This window comes from Spinacia oleracea, chromosome 4 (genome assembly GCF_020520425.1).
Source record: "Spinacia oleracea cultivar Varoflay chromosome 4, BTI_SOV_V1, whole genome shotgun sequence".
NCBI classification, from domain to species: Eukaryota; Viridiplantae; Streptophyta; class Magnoliopsida; order Caryophyllales; family Amaranthaceae; genus Spinacia; species Spinacia oleracea.
The window spans coordinates 132,403,999-132,420,112 of record NC_079490.1 but is presented as its reverse complement, the minus strand read 5'-3'; the positions used below and the strand labels follow the sequence as shown (position 1 = coordinate 132,420,112).

Sequence of the window (16,114 nt, the reverse complement as noted above, 5' to 3'; positions counted from 1 at the left end):
GTTCTCACATAAAGGAGGTGTTCTCACGAGAGTCTTCCTCTATATATATATATATATATATATATATATATATATATATATATATATATATATATATATATATATATATATATATATATATATATATATATATATATATATATATATATATATATATATATATATATATTATATATATATATATATATATATATATATATATATATATATATATATATAATATATATATATATATATATATATATATATATATATATATATAATAACTAGGTATATATATATATATATATATATATATATATACGCACATATAAGACTAAGTATTTTTTTCTTTTCTGAATAATTTATTTAAACGAAGTTTTTAATAAAATAAAATCAATTTTTATCAACGGTTTTTAGGAAAATGAGAGAAAACTATTATTTATTTTGATTGTAAAGTGATTTGCGATTTTATGAGTTTAGCGTTTCGACAAAAATACTTAAGTTGAGAAAATATAAGAAAAAAAACTTATCAGACAATTATTAGATATCATTTTCTTTTGGAATTAATAACCGTAACCATACCCGTACCCTGGATCTATCCAAATTTTTGGATATGGTATTGATTTGATAACCATGTCAATTATAATACCCTATTTTCTAGATTGGGTATATAACAGGCTTTCAGGTTTATAAGTAATTTTTGATATTTTGCTTTTATGGAGTTTCCGTAATAGTTTACTACGTATATTATAGAAACAGTAATATCAAAAAAAACTGTGCTTTTTCCATTTCTAAATATATAAGTTCTTCAAATCAGTAATAATATATATATTTTTTTATCCTTGTCGTAATACATGAAATCAAAATTTACTTTTTCATATATAATTCTGTTATATTAAATAGAAGGAAAAAATAAGGGAAAAAAATAATCAGAAAATCTGATATATTTTAAAAGATTCTTAAATTAATTTATTTTTTTGAAAAAAATACTAAGGATGCACTAGGAAATGAGACGTGTCATTCCTAGTGTGTCTTTTAGTATACAGAGTAATAGATAGATAATAACGTATAATAGTACAATTAGGAATATACCCTTAATATCCTTTATTAAAAATATTACATGCACTTTTGATATGCGAAATATTTAAGATTAAACTTTTTGCAACCGCTATTCCACCTCGCCATTATAGTTTTTTTATTGATAAAGACTAAGTTTTAGTTATTAAATTTATTTTCTTGCCTTGAAATAGATTATTACTAATTAAGGGTCTGTTTGATAAGCTATTTCAGTCACCTTAAATTATTATGTGCTAATATGATAAGTCACCTTAAACAATTAGGGGTGACCCCAGCAACCGACGGAGTTGTAGTGCAAATAATTACCAATCTGATGCAGCAAAAAAATCTGAACTGGCACCAGCAATCGGATGAATCCAGCAAAGTAACAGAGTTGTACAACCATACCATTAAGATTACATAATTCTGTTAACTTACATCAAATTCCCCGGCAGATAAATACATGAAACTTGCCTGAATCTAGAAACGGATCACACCAGTTAGCAATATAGACAAACCAGCAAAAGCTATAACTAATCACCTAAAACTAAACAGAAACATTCTTACAGTCACAAATTACAACCTAGCAAGGGCAAGGCTTTCCACCTTTTTGCACATTATGAAACATGTGCTACAGCAGCAGAGAAAGCCTCAAGAATAGTCAGAACAACTGTACAACTACCAACCTCAACACGTTAAGATTCATATCCGAAAGCAAAAGCTACCATCACCTATCAGCAATGCACCCTCCTCCACAATCCTTTAGACCTACATAAACTGCAACATTGCAAAGCATATATCAGAACACCCGTAGCTGGCTAATGCCAAAGACCACTCCAACTAAACAAAAAATGTGAACATGATATGATAAATACCTTCTCTTCAGTTTCCTTTTTTTGATCGATCTATTTTGGATGGGGGGTGGGGGAGTCAACAGTCAACCTACTTCTAAAGCAGGACTGAAATGGATTCATATTTCATAATGCAGCTGTGTTGACAAGATTATTGACCTGTGAATTACTAGAACTATAACAACAATCTAATGCAAAGTAAAGGACCTCATGCATACACTACGAAGACAATTAGAATATACCATAGATATTTGCCAGGAATGTCAATGCATGCAATAACTACAGGAATTCTCTGGGAGTTTCCATGGATTTGCCAACTAATTTTTACCATAAACGTCTATGAAAGAAAGCTGAAATAATATAGAAACTACGCATAAATATTTTAAGTTCAAAAGGCAATAAAATTCAGCCATGTACAGGTCTAAACTAACCAAATGTCTCTGTTTACTGTCTTGTAAGAAGGGCATTACTTGAATATGAGGCTCATGATGTGCCCCAGCCATTCAGACAAAAGAACTAATGGTAAGGAACGCTGAGTACATGTGAGCCACATCCCACATCCAACAAGCAAGATACCACACTACAAGTAACGTTAGAATTCTTACGTATTCCATCGGGAAATTATCTGGATGAACCAACTTCATGAAACCATTCCCCATAAACTTCATAGTTGAACAAATTTTATGTTTTAAAAAATGAAGTTCCATATCAATGCGACTCATTCTCATCAAGGCCTTCAACCAACTTTCAGTCAGCAATCACAGACAGCACAAGTACAACTCATTGACATAAAGAAAAGGAAAAGGAGCACCTAGCTTAACAATATACCCAAATACCCAACCCAATCCATAATAAGGGGGTGGGATGGAGTGGGGGAGGGGATGGGGGTGATGAAACAGTTAAGACTTAAGACTGCCCCACAACAAATTACCATTACAAAGTTTGTTGACATTCTCGTAATCTCGTGTAAGTTTTTAAGATTATTTTTCTTAATATACCACAATTTTGACAATTTCCTAAGTGGATTTGTTATGCAATGCAAATCTAACTCATTATATTCATTTAATAATATTTACTTGATACCTTACTAGAGAGGTAGATTGATTTAACTCATTATATTCATTTTGATAATATTTACTTGATACCTTCCAGGTCATATCATGTCACAAGTCCGAGCAACAAAGAATATAATGAGAAAATCAATATAAATTGTAGATATTAGACCATGTGCATTCTTGACCTTCGCTCAAGTGAAAATTGATTTCTCTCTCATCCTTCTCCTTCTTCCACCTCATCTTCCACTAACTTGACATACCACTTACTTAAATCCCTCATTTTTCTTCTACAATCTTGACTCAAGATCATTAATTTCTCTTACCTACTTTTTAACTTTTACATATACTCCACTTTAAATTCACCTTCAAACACAATTATTAATTTCAACAAACAAATAAATATGAAATTAAATTAACATATGTGGCATTGTAAAAAGCTTATCCTAAAAATTGTACACACGTGGCATTGTAAAAAATTTATCATGAAAATTTTCTAAAAAAAATAAGTGTAAGAATTATTTGCCGTAATGATTCTCATTCCTTCATTGCGTTAATATACAACATTTACAATCATAACTGTAGGCTTAGATTTAGGCTACAATTAAGGGATTATTATGACTAATAATAACATATGCTACTCTTATGCTAAACGTATGCTAAACGTATGCTAACTTTATGCTAACCTATTGAATAACATTGACTAAAATATTAATCATATTACATAGTCTATTACACCCCCGCAGTCGAAGCGGTAGGTTTACGAACGGTTAGACTGTCCCGAAAATCATCAAATAGGACGCGCGGAAGACCTTTGGTGAAAATATCGGCAATCTGATAACGAGACGGAACATGTAAAACACGTACCTCACCACGTCTAACCTTTTCTCGAACAAAGTGAATGTCCATCTCAATATGTTTAGTACGCTGATGGTGGACCGGATTACCAGATAAATAAATGGCACTCACATTGTCACAATATACCAAAGTTGCTTTTCGAACGGGGCAATATAGCTCAAGCAACAAATTTCGAATCCAACAGGACTCGGAGACAACATTTGCAACGCCTCGATACTCAGCCTCGGCACTAGACTTTGAAAGAGTAGGTTGACGCTTTGAAGACCAAGAAATCAAGTTATCCCCTAAATAGACACAATAACCCGAGGTGGATCGTCGAGTGTCTGGACAACCACCCCAATCTGCATCCGTGTATGAGAGAAGTGATTGGAGAGAGGATTTATACAAATGTGTACCAAAATCGACCGTACCTCGAACGTAACGCAAAATGCGCTTCAATGCCTCCATATGCTCAACCTTCGGATCATGCATAAATAGGCAAACCTGCTGCACGGCATATGAGATGTCCGGGCGTGTAAATGTCAAATACTGCAAAGCACCTGCCAGACGACGATACTTGGTAGGATCTTCAAAAGGAGCGCCTGCGAAAGTGCTTAGTTTGCCTTTCGTATCAACAGGGGTGGGACAAGGCTTACAATGAGACATGCCAGCCCTATCAAGAATATCCTCTGCATAAGAACTCTGAGACATGAAAATGCTATTATGGTCCCGGGAGACGGCAATCCCCAAGAAGTAGCTCAACGGACCCAAATCTTTCATAGCAAATTCAGTAGCTAAGTTGGACATAATGCGGAGTCTGAGAGAGTCTGAGGATGCAGTTAGAATAATATCATCCACATATAACAAAATATATGCAACTTCCTTTCCACGACAATAAATAAACAAGGAATTATCAGAAGCACTGTGAGAGAAACCAATGGTTGCCACATATTCAGCAAATCGCTGATACCATGCCCGGGGGGCTTGTTTCAAGCCATAAAGAGATTTGCGCAAAAGACAAACATGATCAGGACGAGCCGGATCTCGAAAACCCAATGGCTGATACATATACACAGTTTCATTCAAATTACCGTGGAGAAAAGCATTCTTGACATCAAGTTGATGAATAGGCCAAGAAAGAGACAAAGCAATAGTGAGAACCACCCTGATAGTGGATGGTTTAACAACCGGACTGAAAGTTTCATCACAATCAATCCCCTCCCGTTGAGACCTGCCATCACCTACAAGACGGGCCTTATGCCGCTCAAAAGAACCATCAGATTTCTTTTTATGCCGAAAAATCCACAAAGATCGAATAATATTAGCATTTGACGGACGAGGAACCAAATCCCAAGTCTTACTATCAATTAGAGCATTGTATTCATCAAGCATAGCATTTTTCCAATTCGGGTCATTAAGGGCATTAACCGGGTTCCGGGGAATTGGAGAGATGGATGCATTTGTGGCATGGAAGGCATGATCCTTATATTTCAAGTTCGGTTTGAAAATGCCATGTTGACTACGGGTAGTCATGCGGGTAGGTGGAGTGGAAGGGGGGTGGGTGGAGCCGGTTGTTGGCGAGCCCAAGCGTTGATGAGGAGGACGGTACAGTCCTGGGCTCACAACAGGAGAACATGGGCTAGGGGGGGAGTGGGCCGTGCTGCCAGGAGGAGAGGCAGACCGAGGAGATGCTGGGTGGACTGGTGCAGAAGGGTTAGGAGAAGGAGTATGATGGGCCAAAGGGGAAGTTGGCACATCAAGGGGCCCAGTAGGAAGAATGGGTTGCCCGTGCTGCACATGCTGCTCATGTTGAGTGGGTTGGGAAGTTTGGGCCAATTCACTTAAAACATGAAACCTAAGAGGGGAAATGTCATCACCCAAAAAATCATAAGAGGTTGAAGTTGAGGTATGGACTTTTGAGAACGGGAAATTTGTTTCATCAAACCACACATGTCGGGCAATAATAATTTTACGACTCGATAAATCATAGCACTTGTACCCTCGATGATTGGAAGGATAACCTAAAAAGACACACGGAGTTGATCGAGGTTGAAGCTTATGGATTTGGGTAGAGGGAAATAGAGGAAAACATAAGCACCCGAAAACCCGTAAATGAGAATAGGAGGGATCCTTTTGAAAGAGAATGTGAGTTGGTGTCTTGTATGCTAGGAGTTTAGAGGGCAAAATATTGTGTAAATACGTGGCCATGGCCAAAGCATGGTGCCAAAAGGAGGGCGGCACAGAGGCATGGGCAAGTATAGTACGAACAATATTATTGATTGATTTAATTTTTCGCTCGGCTTTGCCATTTTGTGGGGAAGTATGAGGACAAGAAAACCGGAAAACCATCCCATGTTGTTCACAAAGTTTATGAAAAGGTCCATTATCAAACTCACGCCCATTATCACATTGAAAAGCCTTAATTTCCCTTTCAAACTGTGTTCGAATATATGTGCGAAAAGACAAAAAAACATTATGAACTTGTGACTTTTTGGATATAGGGAAAGTCCATAGAAAGTTTGTGTAATTGTCTAGGAAAAACACATAATACCGATGGCCAGATGTGCTAAGAACGGGTGACGTCCATAAGTCACTGTGAACAATGTCAAAAGGCATAGTAGTACGCGAAATTGAATCATAAAATGGCATTTTAATCAATTTCCCTAAAGGACAAGAATGACAAACATCAAGTTTAGCCTTATTACATTCAATTAAATTGCTATTACGTAAAGAACGAAAAACTACATCACCCGGATGACCTAAACGGGAGTGCCACACATTTGGTGAAATAACAGCAAAGGCAAATGGTGTTGTGGAAATGGTATGAGATTTGGTGGTGAATGGGTAGAGGTCGCCTGTACTCTCACATCTCATTAGGTTGCTCCCCGTCCGTAAATCCTTCACAGAAAATCCAAAAGGATCAAATTCAACAGAAACCATATTATCGGTAGTAAACTTACGAACAGATATAAGGTTTTTTATGAGTTTTGGTGCATGGAGGACGTTTTTCAGTTTTAATGATGAGTTAGGGGATGTAAGAGATGTATGACCATAACCGTGAATTGGAATCATGCTACCATTACCAACAACAATGCCATTATGTTTGCTCAATTGAAAGTAAGACGAGAGAGTACCTTGGGAAGAGGTCATGTGTGACGTCGCTCCGGTATCCATATACCAACCGTTGTCTTCGGGAGGAACTAGGGACATAGTGTGCATAGCCTGGGAAATGTCTGTAGGCATGTAGCCTGCATAGGAAGGAGCAGCAGTAAAGTATGCTTGAGGAGGACGGGAACCCAGAATGCCGGCCTGCGTTGGCGGAGCAGGCTGATGTGGCGTCACTGACCGTGGCTGTTGCCAGCCATTAGTTGGGTACGGACATGGTGGGGTGGCCCAAGGTTGTGTCCCCCACGCTGCCCACGGCGGAAAGAACCAGGGCTGAGGTGCAGGCTGGCGAGGTGGCTGACTGTTGGTGGTCTGCTGGTTGTTGCGGTGTCCGCCGCCACCACCATTCCCACCACCACCGCGGTTGTTGCGGTTTCCGCCGCCGCCACGACCGCGGTTATTTTTCTTCCCTTTGTAGTTGGAATTCCCACGATTTGGAGTGGAATTATTAGAAGATGACTGCCCATTAAGAGAAAAGGAGTCATTAGAAATATGATGAGAAAGAAGGGCGGTGGTCGAACCTGTGTCTGGAGTGAGTTCGTCGCCATTGTTTTCGTCCTCGAGATCAAGCATTGACCGAACAACTTCAAAGGAGGGAAGAGGGACACGGTGCTGAACCGTGGTCCTGAAGTGTTTGTATTCGTCGGTGAGGCCCCGAAGCAATCGTAAAACCAGACGCTCTTCCGAGACCTTGTGTCCGATATTGGCCAAATTGTCAGCGAGCAACTTAAGTCTTGTGCAGTAGGCCATCACGTTCGGAAAATCAACCAACTTGGTGTTAGTAAACTTTGCATCTAGGGCAAGAGCCCTTGCCGACTTGTTGCTTTGGAATAAGGTGACCAGCCGATTCCAAGCGTCGGCTGCGGTATCGTCCTGATTGATGATCGTGTTGAGGAGATCATCCGTTATCGTGCCATAAATCCACTGTCGAACAATGTCGTCCAGCCTTTCCCACATTTCTTTGGCAGCAATCTTTTCAGCGTCAGTAGCAGTGGCAGAAGGGGTGGATGGTGTGGCCTCTGGGAGGATGTGATCAATCACCAAATGGGCTCTACAATGGAGCTTGAAAAGAGTAGACCAATTGTTGAATTGATTACATTCATAATCGAGGACGATAGGAATGCAAGTTTTTATATTGGCGACTGTCGTTGCAGGATGCAATTTCGTGACGTCGGCCATTGGAGATGAAGAGAAGAAGATGAGGAAGGAAGGAGAAAATGGACGAGTAGGCTGGAAGAAGGAAGGGAACCTAAACTCGTGATACCATGTAAGAATTATTTGCCGTAATGATTCTCATTCCTTCATTGCGTTAATATACAACATTTACAATCATAACTGTAGGCTTAGATTTAGGCTACAATTAAGGGATTATTATGACTAATAATAACATATGCTACTCTTATGCTAAACGTATGCTAAACGTATGCTAACTTTATGCTAACCTATTGAATAACATTGACTAAAATATTAATCATATTACATAGTCTATTAATAAGATGCGTGGCAGCACATGAACCCAAAAAAAAAAATATGCAATGCATGCATGCATACAGTACAAAATAATTTTAGCCAATATTAGCCTAAAATAATACTCCGTATGCAAACAGGTAATAACTATTTCCTAGGCTCCATGCAAGTTGCGCTTTATTTGGCCCCACATCCCTTTTTAATTAACTTGACCTTGGGTCACATCTACGACCCGGGTCAAGTTAATAAAATGTTGACCCTTGCACACTATCAACATTGTAGTCATTTTGTCCGGTCAATTATCACTTGACCCAAGCAACATGTCAAGGTTGCGTGTTGTCTTAATGAACTTATTTTATAATATTAGAATGCTGCCCTCCTTTCAACTAATCATTTAATTAGTCACAAGTTCATCCAACAGCAAGGACCACTTCCAATTCCATTGAATCCTGACAAGGCTGGTGTCTACAGAGTTCAAAATAAACACAAATAAAGTATCTTACTCCTTGGTAGCAGCAAGCTGATTTAAAAGGGCCTTTGCAGACAAGATTTCTGAAGTTCTTAATTGAATTAGAGTATTAATGTCCAGTCATAGCCTACAGTAGCCGTAAAAGGAATGGGTAACGAAGCTACTTTGCCAGTTTGCCACTAAATTACCAACCGTATAAAGAATAGGCTAAAGATATGTCCAAACAAAATATTTTCTCTAAAGTGAGTTCCAGTAGCCAACTTTCCCTTTAAATGATAAAAAAATAACGAATATTAATACTTCCTCCGTTCTTGAATGTTAGTCTCTTTCCTTATTGAGCAGTCCTTTCTTATGATTAGTCCCTTTTGAAATCTTTCCTTATTTATCCAACATTTATCCCCTTTATACCCTTATAAATATCCAAATGGCCCACTTGTTTACTCTCAAATAAACTTTTATCCCCATTAAACCCCTTAATTATTTCTCTCTCATACCCACATGGGTTATATTCTATTGAATTTCATGTGACGATTATACTTATTTTGGTTTGTCTTAGATTTCAAAAGGGACTATCATTCAAGAACGGAGGAGTATTGCCTTTCTCATCTATTATTGATCAAATGTTTTCTTTGAGATGTCCCAAATACAAGACAAGTTTCAACAAATGATATTACAGACATTTGAATTGCAAAAAATCTAAACAGTGACTGTGAAAGTACATATAATGGGAGACGTCCTAATAAATGATGTTTCCCTATACTTTTATTTCTGTAAACATGACAAATAGTAGACGATGAAGGGAATATTATTATCCACTTTACTTTCAAACGTGCTGCTTTTCAAGGAAGAAGATCCCCTAACTAAGAGAATTACACCGGGGAAAGACAAGCAGATAAGGGAAACAAGAAACATTAAACAGAGAATGACTAAAAGATAATCTAATCATATTTACCTAAAATGGGAGCTGAAATCCCATTATCGCTCGTGTCCAGCCCTTAGGTTGAGGAAGCATCACTGTCAGATTCTGCATCAGTTTAAAACATATTTAAGAAAAAAAGGGGGTTATGCATACACTTGCGACAATTGGCAGAAAACACAGAACTTAAAAAGGCAACAAACAAAATATTTTCTAATGAATAACACTTAAACAATACCACTGGAAGAGGACCCAGAACCGCTGCTTGAGCTTCTTGAACTGTTTGATCTACTTGCATTTCCAGCTTGCTTTTCACGTTGAACAGGAGGCACCAAAAGGTTATTCTTTTCTTCTGCTCCATATATTAGAAAAAAGATACATATCAGATACTCAGAAGACGAAAGAATTCACAAGTTAAAAGCATAGAAAAAAGTCCAGATATTGATAATAAAAGCTGTACCAGCATTATTTTCTTTTGGTTCTTCCAAGATGGACGGAGCTTCATTCTGCATGCAGATATGATATAAATAAGATCAAAGAAACCAACAGGCTAGAATCACATTGTGCAATAAACAAGCGGGATTTTTCTCACCTTTTCCGCAGTTGGCTCAGTTTCCCCTTCAACCTGGATCACTTCAGCCATTTTCTTGATTTTTGTCAGATTCTTTTTATAATGCATCACAAACCTGTCCAGCTCCCAAAGAGTCTCGGTGTCAACGCTATCAATGTCCACCTCAATCTCATCGTCATTTTGACAGAGTGAAGGATTCCTCTTCCTAATTATCTGGACAACGTTGTCAAGCTTTTCTGAAGGTAAGTTCTGAAGGTCAGTGCTAAGCTTCTGCTTCTCCACATATGTCATGTCCCGCTTATTGGGGTCTTTGGCCTTTGGCTTCTTTGGAACAGCAGGCCTGCCTGTTGGCGTAATATTAGGGTTTTTGGGTTTCGCACCAGCAGACTTTGTCATAGATTCTGACTTATCCAATGTTCTGGCCATATCAACAGGAGGCAAGAAGGATGGTGGAACCGGAGGAGCCTTTCTCGACGTTGGAGTCAACAGACTGGCTTCTGCAGAAGGCCTTAGATCTCGCATACATTCTGCCTCTACACTACTCCACTTCTCTTCAAACATCTTTGATATCATCTCTGCCATTATATAGACATCATGCCCTTTTGGATTATATGTCATTGCATTATGAAAGGTAAGTCTGACATCCTCGGCAAATTCCTTGGGAGATTTGTACCAGTTGGTATTTAGCCTAGATTTCACAGTACCCAAGTCCATTGGATGCTTGATTACTGTGAAATAATCATGTAAACCAAGGGCCTTCACATCAACAGGGGTATTAAAAACCCAGCCATGCTTATGCTTCATTAACTTATCCAGCAATGCACTACAACTCTTAAATACCTTACTCAAAGAGTTGCTCATCCCAACTGCAGATCCTGACTCCCCATTCTTCTTCCCCATGCCTTTTGATTTCTTGTTCTGTTCCGTAGGTGGGATCCTCTCCTTACCCAGTATAAAATCAGAACTCTGATAAAACGGATTCGCCTTAGGGGTCCTCTTCTCCTTCTCCACATTGTCACTACCACCTTGACTATGATCCGGAACAGTAACACTCAACTGATCAATAGGCCTACCCTCATGCCAACCCACTGAACCAACCTCAGAATGAACTCTCTTCAACTTCCCTACACCATTAATACCATCATCCACCAAAGAGCTGAAACTACCACCGCTGCGCTCAAGCTTCTTCACCAAACTCCTTACTAAATTCAGCTCACCCTCAAGCTTCCTCCTCAGTTCACGCCTCTCCTTCTTCGTCTTACACATGAAACTAATCGAAACTCGTTCCTCGACCTGGGAAAACCCCGTCCCACTGATTCCATTCCCCAACATACTGCAATAACCAGTGTTACCACAACCACCAACTTGTGGAGCACAATAAGAAGACGACGAGTCCTCAACCTCAAACCTATTAAAACCAAGCTCCTTCACGGAATTAAACTCTAGGAAAGGCAAATTTCGAGAATTTTTTCAGCTAAGTTAGATATCCTACTGTAAACCAAGCTCCTTTGAGAGATTTCCTATTGCAAACTTTACTATCACCCCCACTGTAGCCTATCTTTAGAATTTCTACCTTCTCCCCCAGAAATTCAAGATGCCATAACCCCACTGAAACCCCCAAAGTGCAAAAGTTACCCACCAAAAAACCCTAATTTCTAACAATATTCAACCCAGTAATCTGAAAAACAGCAAATAATCACCAATAAACACAGCAAAAATAAAACCTTAATCAAAATTTCAAAAAAACTACGGTTTTAGCGTAATCATACCTGAGAAATTCCCGAATCTCTTAGATCTCTCTCTCTCCTGCCGTCGAGCTTAGGAGAACGGTGGAGTACAGCAAAGTTGGTTGTACTTGGGAGTTGACTACTGCTTGTAAGAACAGATGGCGCGTGACGTACACGGAAAATACAGGATTATTTTTCACGCATGTGTTTACCACGTGGTGGCTAGTCAGAATTTTGCTTTCGTCTAGCGCGTGCATTAGTTATTATTTCAACGCGTTGTTGGTTGGATTGGAAAATAGAACTAGTGTGTGGCCCGGGCGATGTCTCGGTTGCTATATTGAATAACTAAAGTTTTAGATTTTTTTTTGAGCTTAATATTTGACCAAAATACTTGTATTCTATAGTATGAAAAGTATCTGTTGAGTTCGTCAACTACATAGACACGCTAAGTCATTTAACATGGCAAGTAAGTTTTCAATCATATCATCTTACAATTTGTATAATTTGTTTTCTCATGGAACTAAGTGCGTTAAACTAATAAACACCAAATCTAATATACATATATAAAGGAGGCATATTTGCTGAAAGATTAGAGCGTCACCTAGGATTACTAATGGTTTCGGCCAATGAAAAATAAGATTTCTAATTTCTTTTTGAATTAAAAAAATCAAGTGCCACGTAGATAATTGATTAGGTGCCATGTAGATATTTTAATTAATTAATTATTAATATATACAACTCCATCGAAAATCAAACACTCTAATAATTAAAAAATAATCGATTTTCACGTAGATAATTAATTAGGTGCCACGTAGATATTTTAATTAATTAATTACTAATATATACAACTCCGTCTAAAATCAAACAATCTAATAATTAAAAAATAAATCTAAAATAAAATTCATCCAAAATCAAACAATAATCTAAAATAAAATAAATAAAATTCAATTTAAAATCAAACATAAATCCAATATTATAGCGCTACGTAGAAAAATCTAATGGATTCGGCCAATGGAGGAATATTTGCTGAAATATTAGAGCGCCACTTAGGATTACTAATGGTTTCGGCCAATGAAAAATAATATTTCTAATTTCTTTTTGAATTAAAAAATCAAGTGACACGTAGATAATTAATTAGGTGTCACGTAGATATTTTAATTAATTAATTAATTACTAATATATACAACTCCATCGAAAATCAAACACTCTAATAATTAAAAAATAATCGATTTCCACGTAGATAATTAATTAGGTGCCATGTAGATATTTTAATTAATTAATTACTAATATATACAACTCCATCTAAAATCAAACACTCTAATAATTAAAAAATAAATCTAAAATAAAAATCATCCAAAATCAAACAATAATCTAAAATAAAATAAATAAAATTCAATTTAAAATCAAACATTAATCCAATATTAGAGCGCCACATAGAAAAATCTAATGGTTCGGCCAATGAAAAATAGGATTTCAAAATTAATTTTGAATTTAAAAAGTCGAGTGCCACGTAAAGAAATGATTAACTTTCACATAGATATATTTTATTAATTATTTATTAATATTACGCACATACAATTTCATCCAAAAATAAACACTTTCATAATAAAAAAAATTTAAAATGAAATTCAATGCAAAATCAAAAACTAATCTAATCTAATATATAAAAGTGGTATATACATAGGATTTTTATTTAAACAAAACAATTTAATAGAATTCGTGCATCGCACGGGCTAAAATCTAGTTAGATATATATGCAGCTATGTAAGACAATGTTATAGTTGATTCTTATGAGACTTATGACATCAGGTTTTTTCATGGTTGTCATAATGCTTTAATTTTTTTTCTTTTCAAAATAGTCCATAGAAGTTAAAAAGTCACATAAAATTTTATTTGTGTTAGACTTCATGTGAACATTTATTTATAAATTAATGTGAAGAGATAAACCAAAATTGGTGGTTGGTTAAGATGGTAATGAGAATTATCATCCACACTTGAGGTCTGGTGTTCAAACCTCATTGTATTGATTTTTGATTGTCAATTACATAATAGTTGGTGAGTGGATGATGTGGCGTGAGGATAGTACGTACTACGTGACACATATACATTTTCCACAACGCCTTTTAATATATTAGTACTAGTCTTATATGCACGCATCGCGTGCGAGATAATATAAGAACTTTAAATTGTGTAATTGCAACTAATCACCAAAAATAATATGCCACAAATATTGTTCACAAAGTTCATCTAAAGAAAAATTATACATCATCCTTGTATTTTTGGGTAAAACAGCGAACTTTATTACCAAAACGTAGAAAATAATCAAAATCCAACCATAGAAGCAACAAACACCAGTTAAGGGAGCACAACCGCACCCTCAACAAAACAAAATACAAAGCAGCAAATTAGCATCCAACCTGCACAGAGGCAAGCGGCATAACCAAACCAGCCTAACGGAAACTCAAAGCAAAAGCACAACAAACAGGAAGCACGCAGAGCGAGCCTGCACACCAGAAACACGGAGAAGGTGCCTGCAAACCACACTGCAAGAGCAATAGAACCATCCTGCATAAGTAACAGGATCCATAGCAGCAGCCTGTAGAGAAAGCAACAGCTACAATTACAACCAGAAGCAGAGGTGTCCAAACCCCCTGCATACACCAGAACAAACAAACAGCAGCCTAGTCCATAAAAGACCAAAAGAAAAGCTGAATGCAATCTGAAAACAGCAAGGCAAATGCAGAAGCTACTAGCCTGTACTCAATTAATTGTGCCTTTAGAGAAGTGAAATCTAAACTATAATGTCAAAGTAAAGAAATTAAGCATATAAAATGGTGTACAATAATTAAATTTGAGGATGGATATCAAGGTGAGCAACCAACTATAACATCTGCATAAACAGACACAATTTAATCTTTTGATTTTATTTAAGACTGCACGCATTATATGTTCAAAATTTTAAGTGAATCAGTTCACTTTACTGATTTGATTGGATTTATGGAGGTACTTCATGAATTCACTAAGTTGTTGAATAAGCATCAGAAATTGAGTCCTTTTACTTCATATGTATCAACATCTATGATAGATGTTTTGGCTCTGTATCATTGTATGAGTAGAAAAGGAGATAGTCATCAATTGTACAACCTTTTGGATATATTTCGAATTTTTCATTGTAGGAAGGGAGTGTTTCATCTCTGCAAGCCCGTTTACATTTCAGACTTACTGGAAAGATATATGTACTAAGTTATACTTCAAGCAGATCTTTCCCTCTGTTTATCTTTCCTTCTGTTTATCATTGACTCATTTTAAATTCCACAGCAGCCCATCTAATTGCAACACTTAACTATTTTTCAAAAGTCATACTAAAAACAAATCAATGACTAAGAAATCTAAAATCTCGTTGAGATCATCGACATTAAACAAAATAAAGAAACAAAATCAGACAGATTCGTATAATTTCAAAACAATATACAAACGTGAATAAGTGATCCTACTCGAATTCTACAACAAAAATACTCCAGACACACAACCTTCAACAATTTTCCAAACACTAAATATAATTAACCAAATCATCCAGACAGACTATATTCAAATTCCCAACACAAAATTCATAAACATGATCAAAGAATCATTCAAAAGTTAAAAGAAGCGGAGAAGGGAAAGACTGACATACCAAAAACAGTGATCGTAGGATTCATGTCAAATTATAACATCTTCATAAACAGACACAATTTAATCTATTAGTATTTCAATTAAAATTCTATTAATTTCTCTTAATATGAGAATAATAATACAAAGTTGGACTATGATAACTGCAATATGCTTGCAAACTACTCCATCCAATGTTTAACCAATCAGCCTTAACACGAATATCTTGCATTTAAAGCTTAAAGATACACCATAAATAAATAAAAATATAACCAAGCAAGCAAAATATAGCAGTCTTTAAAATGATAGTAAAGCAAAGAAGAAAAGGACAATATGTAAAACCTGTTTTTGTGCTCAGAACCTTGCAGCAGAT

The 16,114-nt window shown here is 36.5% G+C and overlaps 1 protein-coding gene across 1 annotated transcript; it reads right to left on the bottom strand.

Annotated features, from left to right (window-relative positions):
- Window positions 1-1,410: 1,410 nt before the first annotated feature.
- On the bottom strand, window positions 1,411-12,286 carry LOC110794937 (transcription factor GTE4). Its single transcript, XM_021999901.2, has 6 exons — window positions 12,136-12,286; window positions 10,388-12,044; window positions 10,256-10,301; window positions 10,034-10,147; window positions 9,832-9,903; window positions 1,411-1,815 (listed from the first exon to the last, which is right to left on the bottom strand). Exons 2-5 carry the CDS (start codon window positions 11,696-11,698, stop codon window positions 9,875-9,877), a joined length of 1,500 nt encoding a protein of 499 aa, XP_021855593.2. The 5' UTR covers window positions 11,699-12,044; window positions 12,136-12,286; the 3' UTR covers window positions 1,411-1,815; window positions 9,832-9,874.
- Between the last annotated feature and the right edge of the window lie 3,828 nt (window positions 12,287-16,114).